The sequence below is a fragment of the Cololabis saira genome, chromosome 10 (genome assembly GCF_033807715.1).
Source record: "Cololabis saira isolate AMF1-May2022 chromosome 10, fColSai1.1, whole genome shotgun sequence".
NCBI classification, from domain to species: domain Eukaryota; kingdom Metazoa; phylum Chordata; class Actinopteri; order Beloniformes; family Belonidae; genus Cololabis; species Cololabis saira.
The window spans coordinates 21764-39768 of NC_084596.1; the positions used below are offsets into that span (position 1 = coordinate 21764).

An 18005-nucleotide genomic window follows, 5' to 3' on the forward strand; every position below is an offset into this window, starting at 1 on the left:
TTGCTGTTAAAACCGTGAGGCGGGGAGTGCCGGGCCACGCGGGACAATGCCCCCCCACGACCCGGACCCCCCGCCCTTCACCTATGTGCGTATGAATCGTGTAGGGGGGGAAGGAGGGGGAGCGGAGGCCGAAGCCAGGAAGCAGGACCAGCAAAGCCGGCCCTGATAAGACACCCGTGCCCCCCCACCGGCCATCCAGTAGACGGGGGCCGGCCCTCCGAGCCGGGCCAGGGCCCCACCGTACCTCCACGGGCCCCCCTGGCGCCGCCGGAGCCCCCAGACGGAGGGGGAAATGGTCCAACATCCTCCCATTCATACTGACAACATAAGACATAGACACCTGGGAATGGTGCCACCCCGCCGCCGCGCCCGCCCGTGCACCCCCGGTCAGGGGAGGTCCGATCCCCGGACCCGGCCCCACCCCCCCCCCCGAGGCCACCCCGGCGGACACCCCAAGGGTCACGGAGTCCCCACATCCGCAGGGGCACTTGGCCCCCGCCCAGCGACGGAGGACCAAAGCAGCAATGCCTCCCCAGCGCAGACAGCCACCCCCCACCCAGGCAGGCCGGGCCCTCCGAGTGGGACCCCCACGTCCACAGCCCAGCCCCCCCCCCGGAGACCCAGAGATGCCCAAGCCACAGCCCCCCACCCGAGCCCCCCCCAGCCAACCCCCCCAACGCCATGAGGCAACCCCCCCCACAGGCCCCCACCGGCCAGGGACAGGGCCCCACGGCCCCCCCCACGGCCCCCCAGGGGCCACCAGAGGCCCGCGCCCCAGACCCCCCAAGCCGACCCCCAACCCCAAAGGCTACGAGATCACCACCCCCCCGCCCCCACTAGGTAATGAAGCCAATAATCGGGGACCACAGAGGGTGCAATTCAGCCGAATGTTGTTCAGTGGAGAGAGACATTATCTCACTACTAATATGGTCTGATAAAAGATTCCTAAAATGATTGATACATAAACTGGATTTTTGTTTCCAATTTACTAGAATGGTTTTCTTTGCGATACATAAGGCAGTGAGGACCCGGTGTGTCCAATTAGGTTCTATTTCAATGTCTCCCAGGTGACCTAATATACATACCGTGGGGCACACTGGGATTCTGTAGTTGATCCATGTGGATAAATCCTCACAAATCTCCTTCCAGAACCTCTGTACCAGTGTACAGAACCATAAAGCATGCATATAATTATCTGGGGTGTTCTCTGTGCACAGTGGACAGATATTAGAGGTGACAAAGCCCATCTGGAACATCCTTTGTCCAGTATAATGTATTCTATGAAGAACTTTGTACTGTATAAGTTGTAAGTTTGGGTTTTTAGTCATAGTAAACGTATTTAAGCATATTTGTGACCAAGAAAACTGGTCAGTATTAAGAGAGAGATCCGCCTCCCACTTGGAAATCGGAAGAGAGACTGAATCGTCCAGTTTAGATACTAACCTGTAGAGTTTTGATAACAACTTTAAAGTGCTTAGATTCAATAAATCTATTATCTTAGCGGGAAGTTGTAAGTTTAATTGACTAATTTTGTATGTTTTATTTATTATGGCCTTAAGTTGTTGATACTCTAAAAATGTATTCCTGCTTACTCCGTATTGAACAATAAGTGTATTGAAAGGTACAAACTGTCCTCCTACAATTACGTGCTGTAAGTACCGTATTCCTTGATTTCTCCATTGAACGAAATTAACCATCTTTTTATAATTTTTCACGATGTCTGGGTTGTTCCATATGGGAGTACGATCACATGGAAAAGGTGAAATTTTAGCTACTTTAAGAAATTCCCACCAAGCTGATAAAGTTGTGCTAATATTAATGCTTTTGAAACATTGATGACGTTTGATACTTTGACTAATAAATGGTAACTCTGAGATTTCTAGTTCGTTGCAAAACACTTGTTCTGAGTCCAGCCATTGACTATCTAAAGGATGATCTTTTGACCATTTTACAATATACTGTAATTTATTGGCAAGGAAGTAATACTGAAAATTAGGTAGCTCTAAACCTCCATATTCTTTAGATTTTTGCAATGTCTTTAAACTAATACGTGGAGTTTTATTTTTCCACAGAAAATTTGAAACACATGAATCCAACGATTTAAACCAGGAAAGAGGGGGTTTGCATGGTATCATTGAGAAAAAATAATTTACTTTTGGTAAAACCATCATTTTAATGGTGGCTATTCTACCCATGAGTGAAATGGGGAGAGAGCTCCATCTGGAAAGATCATCTTCTATTTTCTTTATAAGCTGAACATAATTTAATTTTATTAACTCTGACAGCCTAGGGGAGATATTTATGCCTAAATATCTAATGTTCCCTGATTGTAATTGAGTATTGGTTATATTCCTAAAATTGCAGTTAACACACAAAACAGTGGATTTAGACCAATTAATAGAACAATCAGACAGAGATGAAAATCCCTCTATAAGTGCGATTGTCTGTGATAGTGAAGATCGTGAGTTCTGGAGGAAGAGGAGTACGTCATCCGCATAAAGACTTATTTTGTGCTCTACTATTTTGCATTGTATACCTTTAATATTTTGATTTTGTCTAATAGCTGCTGCTAAAGGTTCAATAAATATTGCAAATAATGAGGGAGAGAGAGGGCAACCCTGTCTAGTGCCTCTTTGCAAGGTAAAACTTGTAGAGATTTGATCATTTGTCCTTACACGTGCCTTGGGAGAGCTGTATAATATTTTTATCCAGTCAATGAAAGATTCACCAAATCCAAATTTATGTAAGGTTGCCAATAGAAACTTCCAACTTACCTTATCAAATGCTTTTTCCGCGTCTAAGGATATAATAGTAGTTTCCTGTTTATTGATACTGGAATAGTCTATAATATTTAATAATCTGCGAATATTAGTAGACGAATGTCTACCTTTAATGAAGCCTGTTTGATCTGGATGTATAATAGAAGGGGTGACTCTTTTCAGACGTTCAGTAAGGGCCTTGCTAATTATTTTAAGGTCTACATTTATCAATGAAATTGGGCGGTAGCTCGATGGGAGCAAGGGATCTTTTTCCGGTTTTAATAAAAGACTAATATTAGCAGAGTTCATATTTAAGGGTAAGCTTTTATTCTCCCTAATATTTAGAATCATTTTATAAAATGTTGGTGCTAATATGCTCCAGAATTCCTTATAAAATTCAGCTGGGAAACCATCTGGGCCCGGAGCTTTATTATTGGGCATATGTTGAAGAGCTTCATGAAGTTCTCCTATTGAGAGCGGTGAATCTAAATTCGTAACCTGTTCCTGATGTAACTTTGGCAGGTTAATTTCTCCAAGAAACTTATTAATGGATTGATCAGATGGTTCAATTTGTGACGAGTATAATTTATAGTAAAAGTCTCTAAAGACTGAATTTATTAAACAGGGATCATGTGTAACTTCCCCTGACTGGTCCTTAATAGATGTTATGGTTGTTTTATCTTTGTTTATTTTTAATTGATTGGCTAAATATTTTCCTGATCTGTTAGCATGTGCAAAGTTTTCCAGGCGAAGCCTTTGTACTAGAAACTGCGTTTTTGCGTCAATTATTTAATTTAATTCTATTTTAGTTTTCCTTATTTTGTTAGGGATACGTTCATCTGCAGAGGTCTGGAAGGCCTCCTCTAGCGTCTTTATTTCACCTTCTAATTCTTTTGTTTTTAAGTTGTCTTTTCTTTTCTTATTTGAGGAAAAGGAAATTATTTTGCCTCGCATTACTGCTTTCCCTGCTTCCCATAGAACGCTCGCTGATATTTCCGGCTGGTCGTTATTTTGCAAAAAAATATCCCATTCTTTCTTAAAAAAGTTAGTAAAGTCGGGGTCTTTGAGCAATGATGTATTAAATCTCCAAACCTTGGAGGATGATACGCTCCCCCCTTCTCCAGAGTGAAAGAAACAGGTGCGTGATCGCTAATATTGATTGGGTGAATTTGTGATTCTGAGATATCTCTCATCAGAGAGCTACTGACTAAAAAATAATCTAACCTAGAATATGAGTGATGAACGGCTGAGAAAAAAGTGTAGTTCCTAAGGGTTGGGTGTAAAGAGCGCCATGTATCGCAAAGACCCAGATCATTCATGTATTGCTTAACAATACTTGCTGACTGCCAACTCCTGTGTCCACCTGCATTACTGAGCCTGTCCACTCCAGGGTCCAGAACCATGTTGAGGTCTCCTCCGATGATGACTGTGTTGTCTAGGTGAGCAGAAAGTGAGGTGAAAAAAGAGTGAAAAAACGAAGAGTCATCAACATCTGGACCATATACATTAGAAATACATAAATTCAAGCTTTGAATTTGCAAGACTAAAATTAAATATCTACCCTCTGAGTCAATGTGTGTGTCCTTTACAGTGAAATGTATTCTTTTATGAATAAGAATGGCTACCCCTCTTTGTCTGGAGTTGTAACAGGCTGAGAAAACATGCGGAAACTGTGGCGTGGCCAATGCATTTGCTGAAGCTTTAACTAAGTGTGTTTCTTGTAGTAAAACAATGTCTGCCTGCAGAGTTTGTATCTGATTAAGAAGTTTTAATCTCTTTGATGTGTTCCCGGCTCCGTTTACGTTCCAGGTGACGAACTTTAATTTATCCATAATCCAATCACTGAAAATAACATTATATGTAAATGGTAATGTTGCAGGAGTTGGATATGTGTGTGTGCCATGTTAATCTAAATGTATGTTTGTTCCAATTAACCAACCGGAAAGTGCAGCAGAGTGAGACATGGAGGGAAAGAGGAAAAAAGGAGTGTGACAATTGAGGTGGGGTGAGGGGGAGGGAAATAATTCTAATCATAATTAAAAGAAAAAAGAAAACAGAAAAAAGATAGAGAAGAGGGGGAAGAGAAAAGAAAAAAAAGAAACAATCACCAATGTGTGACTGTAACTCATTGAGACTAGCAGATCAAAAATTATAAATACCTTAATATGTGCCGAAAATGTTTATGAAACTTTATCTGATCTAATCACCAAGTGTTTATGAAGCTATCTCTAATCTAATTACCAAATGTTTATAAAGCTATATCTAATCTAATCACCATTTAGTGAGAGAGAAAGAGAGGGGGGGAACTGGTCGTTCACGGAGAACGGCAATCTGCGTAGCTGTGGCCCCCGTCTCCGAACCTGCTCTTTTTGCTCATAATGTTCGAATTTGGCAACAATGGGTCTGGGTCTCTGGGCTTCCGCTCTTCTTCCTCCAAGGCGATGGACGCGGTGAAACGTGATGGAATTTGCCATGTCTTCCGGAAGCTTCAGGTGGTTGCGGATGAAATCCTGAACAGTTTCCACAGGATCCTCATCAGCTTTTTCGGGGATCCCAGAGAATACTAAATTGTCGCGCATGCTTCTACTTTGAAGGTCTAAATTTGCCTCTTTCATGGTCTTATTCTCCCTTTTAAGCTGGCTCATCCCATCTGTCAGAGTTTTTACCGACTCCTTTAAATCCCGGTTTTCAGCCGCGAGCGATTCCACCTGCCGTTGGCTGAATTCCAGGGAGGTCTGCAGCGCTTGTATCTCCCTGTGCAGAACCTCCAGGAGGGACAGACGGTTCTCAAAGCCACTTAGCCGGGCGTCGATGGACAGCAGGGCGTCTGTAGTGGTGTTACCTGGGGGGGAGATGGCTCTAGGTGATTTTTCGTCCCGGGATCTTTTTGACGATGAGGCGTTCGGGGTAGCTGCGTCTTTTTTCCCCATGACAATCCTATTGTAATTTTCTTCCATATACTCCTGCAGGGACTCTATGGTTTCTTTCTGATCCAGATTATTTATACCTATGTAACCTCTTTGTTGAATACATTTTCGCTTAATGTACAATTACTATTTGTTTAATGACCAAAAGTATATTTTTCAGCTCGACATTGAATGCTGCTGCTATCTCTGTGCTCCTCGTGCTCCTAACACATCTCGCGGGAACTCAGCCTCTCGCGAGAACTCAACACAAATATAACTTGATTTACACACGTTTTTTGTCAGTGAGCCGGCACCAGTGAGCCGGCACCAGTGGTCCGGCACCAGTGGTCCGGCACCAGTGAGCCAGCGTGAGGCGCCACTGCAGCTACTGTCCCATCTCTTTCCAGAGTTGGAAGCAGAGAGAGAAACGAGGCCTCGGACTGGAACCCCCGGCAGAACCTGCAGCCCCAGATCCGGAGACCGGAAGGCGTGAGGTTTATGTGTTCTGGGCGATCAGTTTAATCTAGAGCGGTTCAGAGATAAATTTGTGTTTTTAAGGTTGTTTACCAGATGTATATTACTGTGTAACGCCGGCAACTACCGGCATTATTGTTGTTAGTTTATTTTGTGGCGCCATCTTCGCCAGTTATCCGTGGTTTTAAATACCGCGCCGTCATCCTGTCTCATTACACGTGGTGACGAGGGCGCCGCCATCTTTAAAGGTCTTGTCGGCCTCGTGCAGCCAGTCGTCTGGAGACACAGATGATCGGGAGTTTTATATCAGGTGTTTACTGTTCTGATTTATTCTCCTTTTGCAGTCAACGTTTTATTGTTGTTGTTTTTCTTGATAGTTAGTGTTTTATGTTTTAATGTAGTTACCATCAGGATTCATTCGGGGTGTCGCTTTTTCCATCTGCTTGACACCTGTATGTAAATAAATCCTGATTGATTTTAATGAGAAGTTGTTTGTGATGTTTTACACATATTCTTGTCACCATGGCTGTTTGACAGAACTAGAGCCGAACTGGTAAATGCCTTCAACATTATTCACCAGAAATAACATTATTCACCAGAAAGAATAACCCTTACTGTTCTGGTGGAATAATCCCTAATCTCTGAGACTGATTTCTGCTGTTAAAGTTACCATTTTTCCTGGAAATCCAGGTGGTGCCCCGAGGATTAAATCATTTTGATAATTCAATTTGATAAATAGTCTAATAATTGTTGAATAAAATTATGAATAACTCTTGATAACTGGAACAGCCCTCCTATGTTGCACAACACACTTGCGACTCAGGTTCATGTTTTTATTAAATATATCACCTTTTTTTCTTACATTACATCTCAATTACAAAAGTATAACATACACACAAGTGAACAAGTTTAGTCACTTTGGAAAAGACTCACATGTATAATTGTCTCTCTCCGTCAGCAGCATTTAGCAATCCTGTTAGCCGCGTTAGCCACGTTAGCCACGTTAGCCGCATTAGCCACGTTAGCTACAGCCGCGGCTACGCTACAGGCTACGCTACAGGACTCGCTTTATGGTCGTGGTTTCTCGGTGAACCAGAACAGAAACATAGAAACAAGCAAGACTTTGTCTTTTTTTTCTTTAGAGAGAAACATTAACAGAACTGAGAGAAGACACTTAAATATCAGAGGTAGTTGATGCAGAAATACCCGTGTGAGGCGCTAGCTGCATGCTAGCAGAAGGTTTCTGACTGAGTTTTGCATTTGCTGACAAAAGCACAGAAAAAAAGGATAACAATGAAAAACAAGAGGACGTAACAAATGGCAAAACCTGGAAATGAGTCGTGAGTTCATGTAGAAATACTTTAAATGACGTTTGGTCACTCAGTGCTTTTGTTCTCGTTGGTTCGTCACGAACCAAAACCTCCACAAAACTCGTTTAAGGGCAGAGCTCAGCTCAGTTAAAAATATACACTCTGTACATGCTTAAAAATAATATAAAAATAACAATAAGGCAAAAAAGATATAAATATTAATGAATGATCACAAATAACAAATGAAGTGTAATAAATTGATAATAAATAAGGCTTAAGAGTAGAAATAAATGCATCAATATTAAAATCTCCTCTTCAGAAAAACAAAAATAGATTTTTTTCTCTTTTCTTTGGACCGGGTGTTTGATAAGGACGTAGTAAGGGGGGGCCAGGGGGGGCCACGGGCCCCTCGGTACCGGAATCAAACACACCAGGATCAATAACAAGAGCAATAAATAAAAAACACCCATGAAAAAGGAACAAAAATAAATCAGTGGCTTGCTGCTTCTTCTTCTTCTTCTCTTTTTTTGTGTCTTTTTGTGAGATCTTTAATCTCTAATCTCTTTATTTTCTCTTCAGGGACACTCGGCGTCCGCCGGCAGCTCGGCGGTTCCCAACGTCCTTTTCCCGTTCCAGGAGTTAACGCACCAACATCGGCCCGCCCGCCGGTCCAGGGACGACTCGCACTGCAGGGAAACACAAACATTTCACTTTAGTTCAGTCATATAAACCTTTCAAGACAACGAGGAAGAGACATTTTACAGTTTGAATGAAAAAGGCTCAGGCAGAATCTTTTAATTATTAATGCTACTAAACAACATGCTGTCAAGTACAAACATATATTAAAGCGGGCCCTCACACGTGCAATTTTCACCAATAAAAAAGTCAAGGAATCAAAACCGAGTCCGATGACACCACAATGACTCTTTATGTCAAACCGTTCAAAAGTTATGGCAGAAAATAGAAACTATCAAATATGGACCAACCAGATGAAGGGGGGGGGGGGGGGCGCTTTTTGGCGTCTTTTTTCCCCCTAAACGTGCCCCAAATGTCACCAAATTTTGCACCAAGTCAGGCCTGGTGAAAAATGTGATTGCATTAATGGGTGTGGCCTAACGGCTCAACAGCGCCCCCTAGAAAACTTTGTGCCTCAAGCCCCACAATACGGTTTGAAGTATATGCACGAATATTCGGTACACACCTGTATCATGGCGCAACTTAAAGAAAAGTCTCTTGGAGCCATGGCCGAAACCCAACAGGAAGTCGGACAGTTTGAATTAATCGTGTCATTTTGGCGCAATTTATGCCATTCCTTCGGCAATTAATTCAGCCCGAACCGTAACGTGCACCCAGATGTGTTATACATCAAAATGTGCGTCTCCATCCTGCGACTACGCGCATTACTTTTCTCTGTCAAAAGTGTTACCGTGGCGACGCCAAAAAGCGCGCTTCATCTGGTTGGTCGATATGTGATAGTTCCTACTTTCTGTCATAACTTTTGAATGGTTTGACATAAAGAGTCATTGTGGTGTCATCGGACTTAGTTTTGAGTCCTTGATCTTTATGGGTGAAAATTGGCCGTTCATCGCTGCTTGCAGCTTTAATTTGTCCTTTTTTTTCTCTTTTTCATTTCATTGTTCCAGATATTCAATGAGTCTATTTTGTAACTAGACTAATGTGGGAGGGTTTGTGCGTGCGTGCGTGCGTGCGTGCGTGCGTGCGTGCGTGCGTGCGTGTGTGTGTTTTACATGGGGCTTCCTTTAATACATTCTGACATTCTGAGATTCTGATACTACCCACCTGTTTGGGTTTGTAAAAGCCGTATTTGTCGCAGTTGGGGAGGTAGAACGTGGTTAACTTGTCTCCCAACTTCTGCTGGGAAACAGCGATTTTCTCCAGAGCCGTCTGCAGCTCCAGGTGACACGGACCCTGGAACGATAAAGAGGGGAAAACGGGTTAAACATGCGAGAAACGGGGGAAAAACGGGTTATTATTTATTAACCTTTATTTTATCAGGAAAATCCCTTGAGACTGAATTTCTTTTGCGAGGGAAACCTGGCCAAGAGGCTTAACCAAGAGGGTTAAACGTGCAGGTATACGGCCAGACGTTTTAATATCTAACAGCTAGACTGGATATTTGTTGCAGATATCCGCAATTCCATTCTTCCTAGTCAAAAAGAGCTTTTCAGATGTCTAAAATTCCATTCTTCCTGTCCACAATTGTCATTTCAGATATCAACGTCATTCTGCCAGTCATATGTGTGGGGTTTCTAATCACAGATATCTACAATTCAGTTGCAGAAATCTGTAATGTGAATTACGGATATCTACAACTGAATTACGACTAGCTGTAATTCCAGTTTAAGATATCTACAATTTAATTCTGACTATAGTCACAATTCCAGTTCAAGATATCTTTAATTCCCCTCAATTCAACATATCTACATCGTCCTTTTTAGATTTCTTAAAGGAGCATGAGGCTCCTTTTAAGAAATGAGACTCTCTAGCGTCACCATTCACCACGACGGCCGTTGGGGGTACTGCAGCCAACAGTGAAGCCGGCACGGGAGAACGGGGAGAACGGGAGAACAGGGAGAACGGGCATGCAGCGTCATGTGACGTCACATCCGCAGGACAGCGCGGGAAATTCCGGTCACATTGCAGCACATTTTGCAGCACACAGCCTGTTCAAGGCAACGGAGAGATACACTAGAGGAATCATTCTTTTGGGTTTGGAACGCTTCATCTGACATTATTACTAGAAAACTTAAAACGTATACGAATTATTTTCATGAATCCTGCCTCAATCCTGCCTCATGCTCCTTTAAATTAAGTTTTGACTAGTCAGAACAAAGTTGTAGATATGTTGAACTGGAATTACGGAGAGTCATAATTTGAATGAATGAATGAATGAAAATATATTTATTTCGGTCAGGTCATTCTTAATGTAGACACCAACTGAAAGCATTATTTCACATAAAAAAAGAAAGACCTAACCGAAAAGGAATAGGCTGAAGCTGTTGCTTATTTACGCCTACCCTTCTCACATGATCAACTTATTCAGATCAAACATACAAAACATAGTACAAAAAAATAAATCATATTTTTACACAATCCCGAACATAATTCCGTAATAGTATCAACTACTGGATCCCTCATATTTTTCAAACACATTATACTTAAACAAACGTTTGAATGCATGAATCGACTGGCACATCTTCAATTTTTCATCAAGTGCATTCCATATATTTACACCCCTTACAGTAATACATTGATCTTTAATTTTAGTCCTAGACTTTGGTTTTTCAATCATACGTTTCCCTCGAAGCTCATATCTACTTACTCTTATTTTAAACATGCTTACAATTTTACTAGGTAACAATCTGTTGAACACTTTGTACATTATCAATTTAATTGTAGATATCTTATCAAGTTATAGATATCTTGAAATTAATTTTAATTAGAGATATTTCAGATTGGAGATATCCTTAACTTCCATTCTGCCTAGTCAAAATGTAATTACAGATATCTAGGATTAGAGTTCTTCTGACTAAATGACGTTATAGATATCTAGAATGACAATTAGTCACAATGTAATTACGACTATAGTTGAAATGCAATTGTACAAATCTGCAATGTTAATTCTGGATAGTCTCCCAGGACTCCCGGGATTCCCAGGATTCCCTAAACCCCAGGTCTCACCTGGTCCACAAGGGTCTTCCGGATCGCCACGAGTGTGTCCTTCATGCTGTCCTGCGTGTCTGCGGGGAGGCTGGATCCGGGGAGGCTGGATCCGGGGAGGCTGGATCCGGGGAGGCTGGATTCGGGGAGGCTGGATCCGGGGTCCGGGAGGACGGCCGAGTTCCCGGCCTGCAGGTCTCCCTGATCTGGGGGGGGGGAGAGAACGTGAGTTGTGATGGAGCTGCTGGAGCCTGGGGCTCCGGGGATGGAGAAGTGTAAACCTATTTAATTCTACCCCCATTCCCTAATCATTTAACCCATATTTATAAATACTCACACACTGTACTCACACTGCTAAATAACAGTATTATTATCATTATTATATCATTATATACTGTACTAATACTCACACACATACCTATACATCATCAACCTTTATTTGAATTCGGAGAAATCATTGAGAGCAAGTCCTCATTTACAATGATGCCGAATGTAACAACCATATAAAAGAATAATACAATAAAATTAAAAGAAATATTAAAAACAATTACAAACACGAGCAAAATGGTCAGCAATTAAGGATTTGAATTGACCAAGCTGCACAAACGTTTCCAACTTCAATGCACATACACGTAGTGGAGTATTTCTATATATTTGTACACACATGCCCATATACACCTTACACTATACTATAATGTCTATGTATATATCTAAACATGTAGGCTATATATATATATATATATATATATATATATATATATATATATATATATATATACATATATATATATATATATATATATATATATATATATATATATATATATATATATATATATATATATATATATATATATATATATATATATATATATATAAATATCTAGGTAGGTGAGAGGCGGGGTCTTACCTCCCGTGGTCCGGGTCTCCGGCTCCGGCTCCAGACCGGTCTCCGGCTCCGGGACCTCCGTGCAGAGCGCGTGTCCGCGGGTGAGCGCCAGCAGCGGCCGCGGGTCCCCGGGTCGGGGCGTGCACCGCAGCCCGGACCCGCAGGGCGCCGTGTGGATCCCGCAGGGCTGGCCGGCCCGCAGGGCGCAGGCCAGGCAGCAGCCGCAGCCGGGGAGCCGGCGGGGCTCCGGGCAGCCGGGGGGCACGGCCGGGCACTGGAGCAGCCGCTCCGGGGAGCAGGGCGCGCAGCGGATCAGCCCCGGCGGGGAGCCCGGCTCCGGTTCCGGCACCGGGGAGCCCAGCGACACCGACACCAGCACCGACACCAGCACCGACACCAGCAGCACCGGCACCACGTCGCGCTGCACAAACGATCCAGCCGGAAACATTCTCTGGTGCAGAGAGAGTGGAATGTGCAGGAGAAAAAGGCAATGAGAGGTAGAAATCAGGTTCCTGCGCTCCGGTTGTTCCGTTCCTGGGATTTCTGCAGATTCCTTGGATTTCTGCAGATTCCTGTGATTTCTGCAGATGTCTCAGGAATAATCAGGTTGTGTCTCTTCCCTGGGATTTCTCTGTGAATGCAGAGAGAGGTAAACGCAGACCAAGAGGTAAGAGGTAAAATAATCTGTAATAATCTGTTCCTTCCCTGGGATTTCTGTCTGAGTGCGCGCTGCGCGCGGCCGTATTTATAGCCGGCTCCTGCGTGTTTTGACGCATCATCGTCGTTATGAATGGTTTCAGAAAAGAAGGTGTAAAGGCAGGACGCGCTCTGATTGGCCCGCCGGGGCCCGTCATGCCGCTCATTTGAATACAACGATCACGTCAATATTTATTTTGGAACAGGCGGTTCTGGCTCAGTGCGTCGGAGTGACGTCACCGGCGTTTGATGTTGCAATCCCGGAACACACACACACACACACACACACACACACACACACACACACACACACACACACACACACACACACACACACACACACACACACACACACACACACACACACACACACACACACACACACACTTCCCTTCCCACCAGAAACGACTGCAAAGCTGCAATTACAGCAGGAAACACTGATATTAAAGTTACAGCGCTTTGGTTTGTTTCTCCAAACTTGAAATCGATCATAACTCATATTCATGATTATAATAAACCTTTTTAAATCTAAACTGAAAACGTATTTATTCAGGCTTTTAACACCATAGTGCGGCGACACTTTTTATACTTTGGTCTTGATATTTTATATGTTCATATGTTTTATTCTTGTTTTATTCTGCAAGCACTTTTTGTCTTGATTGTATGTTTATTCTGTAAAGCACTTTGGTTCAGCTGTAGGTCGATACATTTACATTTACATAATTCGGCACAGGGACGCGGGTTTGGTGGAGAAGTTTAAACTTCTTCCTGCTCCTTTTTGCACATTCATGAAGATATCAAGTTTTAAAGTATGAAATTCATGGTTTTGTGGTGTTGTTTGCTCATCTTCTCTTGAATTGCTGTTTTTCACATGTACAAAATAAAGATCTAATCAAATCAAATCAGTTTTCAGAGATGAAGCAGCGCCGCGTTTTTCCTGCTGTGACAAGAGACAAGAGAGTCCATTCATTCATTCATTCATTCATGAGGGGTTTCTTCTTATTCTGCTCCAAAAACGCTTCTTACACAAGTTACTGTCGGGGGGAAACTGGTGCGTAGGAGCGTGCGTGGGAGCGGGGGCGCGCAGGAGGATCCGACATGAGAAACAGAGTTTAGCGGAGCAGGAGCATCAAAAAACCCGAGTTAAAACCCATAAACCCGAGTTAAAACCCAGAAAACCCGAGTTTCAGAAATAATTAATAAAACCCGAGTTTCAGAGCAGGGGGTAATAAGGTTGAAGGTTCCTTTATTTGTCACACCAAATATCTATCAGACATACAAGGAATGCAATTGCTTTTCCCTCTCATCCACGGTGCAATAAAAGGAGGTAAAAACAATGAAAACAATACATAAAAACAGACAACAATAGTGCAACAAGTTGTGGCAATAAAGTACTATGAAGGGTTTCTGTTAAGTTCTGTTAAGTTCTGTTAAATTTTGTTCAGTTCTGTTAAATTCTCTGAAACCCGAGTTTCAGAGCAGGGGATCATACAACCCGAGTTCATCATGAAACCCGAGTTTATCATAAAACCCGAGTTTAACGGAGCAGGGGATCATAAACCCATTAAAGCTGAGTTCAGGAACCGCACCGGGATAAGAGCTGCGGTTCTCGGGACCCTGCAGAGCTGCGGAGCTGCGCGCGCACCCAGGCCGGGTTTCTTGGCTCCTTCCAGCAGAAGTTCCCGTCTGGATTTTCCTGTTCCGGAGATAATAATAGCCCGGAACAGAACAGAACGGAGCTCTGCAGCGGGAAGTCTGACCTGAGCACATGCACGTCCCGCACGGACACGCAGTGGCCAACGTGCACGTCTGCACGGCCTCACTAGCCCCGCGGGCCATTGTTGGCCCGTGACTCATGTTGACCCCCCCGTCTGCACCCCCACACTTCCCAGGATCCGCTGTCACACTTTACCGCTCCTTTTGTTTCTGGTTCTGACGCGGCTCTGCAACCGTTTCCTGGGGTTGCATCATCGTGGAGTCTCCGGTCATGTGCATGTGCAGAACATGTGCAGAACATGTGGAAAACATGTGCAGAACATGTGCAGAACATGTGGAAAACATGTGCAGAACATGTGCAATAACCAAATGTGCAATAACCATATGTGCAATAATCATATGTGCAATAATCATATGTGCAATAACCACATGTGCAATAACCACATGTGCAATAACCACATGTGCAATAACTATATGTGCAATAATCATATGTGCAATAACCACATGTGCAATAACCACATGTGCAATAACTATATGTGCAATAATCATATGTGCAATAACCATATGTGCAATAACCATATGTGCAATAACCACATGTGCAATAACTATATGTGCAATAACCACATGTGCAATAACCACATGTGCAATAACCATATGTGCAATAACCATATGTGCGATAACTATATGTGCAATAACTATATGTGCAATAATCATATGTGCAATAACTATATGTGCAATAACTATATGTGCAATAACCATATGTGCAATAACCATATGTGCAAGAACCACATGTGCAATAACCATATGTGCAATAACTATATGTGCAATAATCATATGTGCAATAACCATATGTGCAATAACTATATGTGCAATAACCATATGTGCAATAACCATATGTGCAATAACCATATGTGCAATAACCATATGTGCAATAACCACATGTGCAATAACCACATGTGCAATAACCATATGTGCAATAACCATATGTGCGATAACTATATGTGCAATAAATATATGTGCAATAATCATATGTGCAATAACTATATGTGCAATAACTATATGTGCAATAACCATATGTGCAATAACCATATGTGCAATAACCACATGTGCAATAACCATATGTGCAATAACTATATGTGCAATAATCATATGTGCAATAACCATATGTGCAATAACCATATGTGCAATAACCACATGTGCAATAACCACATGTGCACACTGTAAGAAAAGCCGTAGAAATGACCGTAAAAGACAGTGAAACGGCAACAGTGAAGGAAGTTCTTGTTACAGGGGAAAATCTTGTTGACATTGTGTCAGTTTGTCTGTCCAACTTAGTAATAACTCATTTAATGAAGACATTACTCAAATAATTCAAGGATACTATGTAAATGTTTATTTCACAACAAAACACTGCTATTAATACTACAAAATATATTACACAACACACAATCTTTTAATAAAATAAGTAGACAAATTCAGTCAAATTACTGTCTTATAATGAGGCTTTTACCGATTAATAATGCTCTATTTTGATGTTTTCCAGTGAAATTTTATGGGATTAGATGTAAAATAAGCAATGGCTGCACGTGAATTGTACGGGAGAAATTAACTTTAATGAAGGCGTAGTCATGCTAATTTGGCTGAAAATGGATGTTGAATTGAATAGTTTTGTACGTAAATTGTATGATGTTATTTTGTAAAGGATTACAGTTTAAAATTGTAAAATGTACAGGTTGTTCTGTGAAGTTTTTTATTACAGTGCAATAACAATTCCTTCGCACTACTTTTATTTCCATCGCAATGGAAATATATATACTGTCTATATCTTGTAATTATATATATCTCTTACTTTTTACTTTTTACCCCTCCCCTGCATGTGTGTGTTGAGTGTAATGCTGCTGAATAAATAAAGGATTATCTTATCTTATCTTCCCGTATTCTGCCAATTTCTGCTGCTTTGCCAAAAAATACTATGGTTTTCTACCTTTGCAGAGCTACAGTTTTAGGCAAGGCAAGTTTATTTATATAGCACAATTTAACTTCATTCAACTTCGAGCTTCATAGGAACTAACAGATCCAGATGAACCTCAGGGGTCTGGGAGCTTCATAGGAACTAACAGATCCAGATGAACCTCAGGGGTCTGGGAGCTTCATAGGAACTAACAGATCCAGATGAACCTCAGGGGTCTGGGAGCTTCATAGGAACTAACAGATCCAGGTCCAGTTTCCTGGTGTAATATGGTCCAGTTTCCTGGTGTAATGTGGTCCAGTTTCCTAGTGTAATATGGTCCAGTTTCCTGGTGTAATGTGGTCCAGTTTCCTGGTGTAATATGGTCCAGTTTCCTGGTGTAATGTGGTCCAGTTTCCTGGTGTAATATGGTCCAGTTTCCTGGTTTAATGTGGTCCAGTTTCCTGGTGTAATATGGTCCAGTTTCCTGGTGTAATGTGGCCCAGTTTCCTGGTGTAATGTGGTCCAGTTTCCTGGTGTAATGTTGTCCAGTTTCCTGGTGTGATATGGTCCAGTTTCCTGGTGTAATGTTGTCCAGTTTCCTGGTGTGATATGGTCCAGTTTCCTGGTGTAATATGGTCCAGTTTCCTGGTGTAATATGGTCCAGTTTCCTGGTGTAATGTGGTCCAGTTTCCTGGTGTAATGTGGTCCAGTTTCCTGGTGTAATCTGCACATATCTTGTCTTATCTGTAATATTTTGTTTGTGAAAAAGTCAGCAAAGTATTTACAGAACTTTTCAGACAGCAGTTCAGGGGGGATTGAGGCTGCGGGGTTTGTCAGTCTTTCTACCACAGAAAACAGTGTGTGAACATTATTATTATTATTTCTATTGATAATCTATGAAAAATACGATTGCCTTGCATTTTTCAGTTCCTGGTTATAGTAGCAAAGACTCTCTTTATAAATGTTGTAATATACCTGAAGTTTGTTTTTGCGCCACCTGCGTTCTGCTTGTCTACATATCCTTCTCTGTGCTTTAACCAGTGTGGCGTTTCTCCAGGGTGACTCTTTCCTCCCGGACAGAACTTTGGTGCGATAGAATCAATAACAGTCATAACATTGGAACTGAAACTGTTAACAAGGTCATCAACTAGAACTGAGGACAGGGTTGTTGATGGTGTAAAACCCTGGGTGAATAATGCACAGGTGTTATCATTTATATAACGCTTTCTGATTACCTCTGCTTCACCTTTCATAGGATTGGCAACAGTGGTCATTTTAAACAAAACACAGTAGTGATCAGAGAGAGCAACATTGTTCACCACAACCTCTGATATATTAAGACCCTTGGAAATAATTAAATCTAAAACATGTCCTCGGTTATGCGTTGAGTCTTTGACATGCTGGGAAAGCCCAAAATTATCCAGAATATTTAAAAGTTCCTTAGCACATCCATCTTTGGGATTATCAACATGAATGTTAAAATCACCAACTAAAACAACACAATCAATATCCATGCACATAATTGACAGTGCTGGGATGAGCTCCAGCAGACCTCCGTGACCCCGCAAGGGATAAAGCGGGTATAGATAATGGATGGATGGATGGATGGATATTTGACAGTAG

At 42.1% G+C, this 18005-nt stretch overlaps 1 protein-coding gene across 1 annotated transcript; it reads right to left on the minus strand.

Moving 5' to 3' along the window:
• Nucleotides 1-6958: 6958 nt before the first annotated feature.
• LOC133452282 (insulin-like growth factor-binding protein 1) lies at nucleotides 6959-12788 on the minus strand. Its single transcript, XM_061731501.1, has 4 exons — nucleotides 12041-12788; nucleotides 11152-11336; nucleotides 9250-9378; nucleotides 6959-8135 (listed from the first exon to the last, which is right to left on the minus strand). Exons 1-4 carry the CDS (start codon nucleotides 12465-12467, stop codon nucleotides 8025-8027), a joined length of 852 nt encoding a protein of 283 aa, XP_061587485.1. The 5' UTR covers nucleotides 12468-12788; the 3' UTR covers nucleotides 6959-8024.
• Nucleotides 12789-18005: the final 5217 nt, after the last annotated feature.

Coding starts and splice junctions, on each gene's coding strand:
- LOC133452282 (XM_061731501.1), bottom strand. CDS start 12,467: ATGTTTCCGGCTGGATCGTTTGTGCAGCGCGACGTGGTGCCGGTGCTG. Junction 9,379..11,151: donor GGAAGACCCTTGTGGACCAG/GTGAGACCTGGG, acceptor TTATCGTTCCAG/GGTCCGTGTCACCTGGAGCT. Junction 8,136..9,249: donor GCTTTTACAAACCCAAACAG/GTGGGTAGTATC, acceptor GTTTCCCTGCAG/TGCGAGTCGTCCCTGGACCG.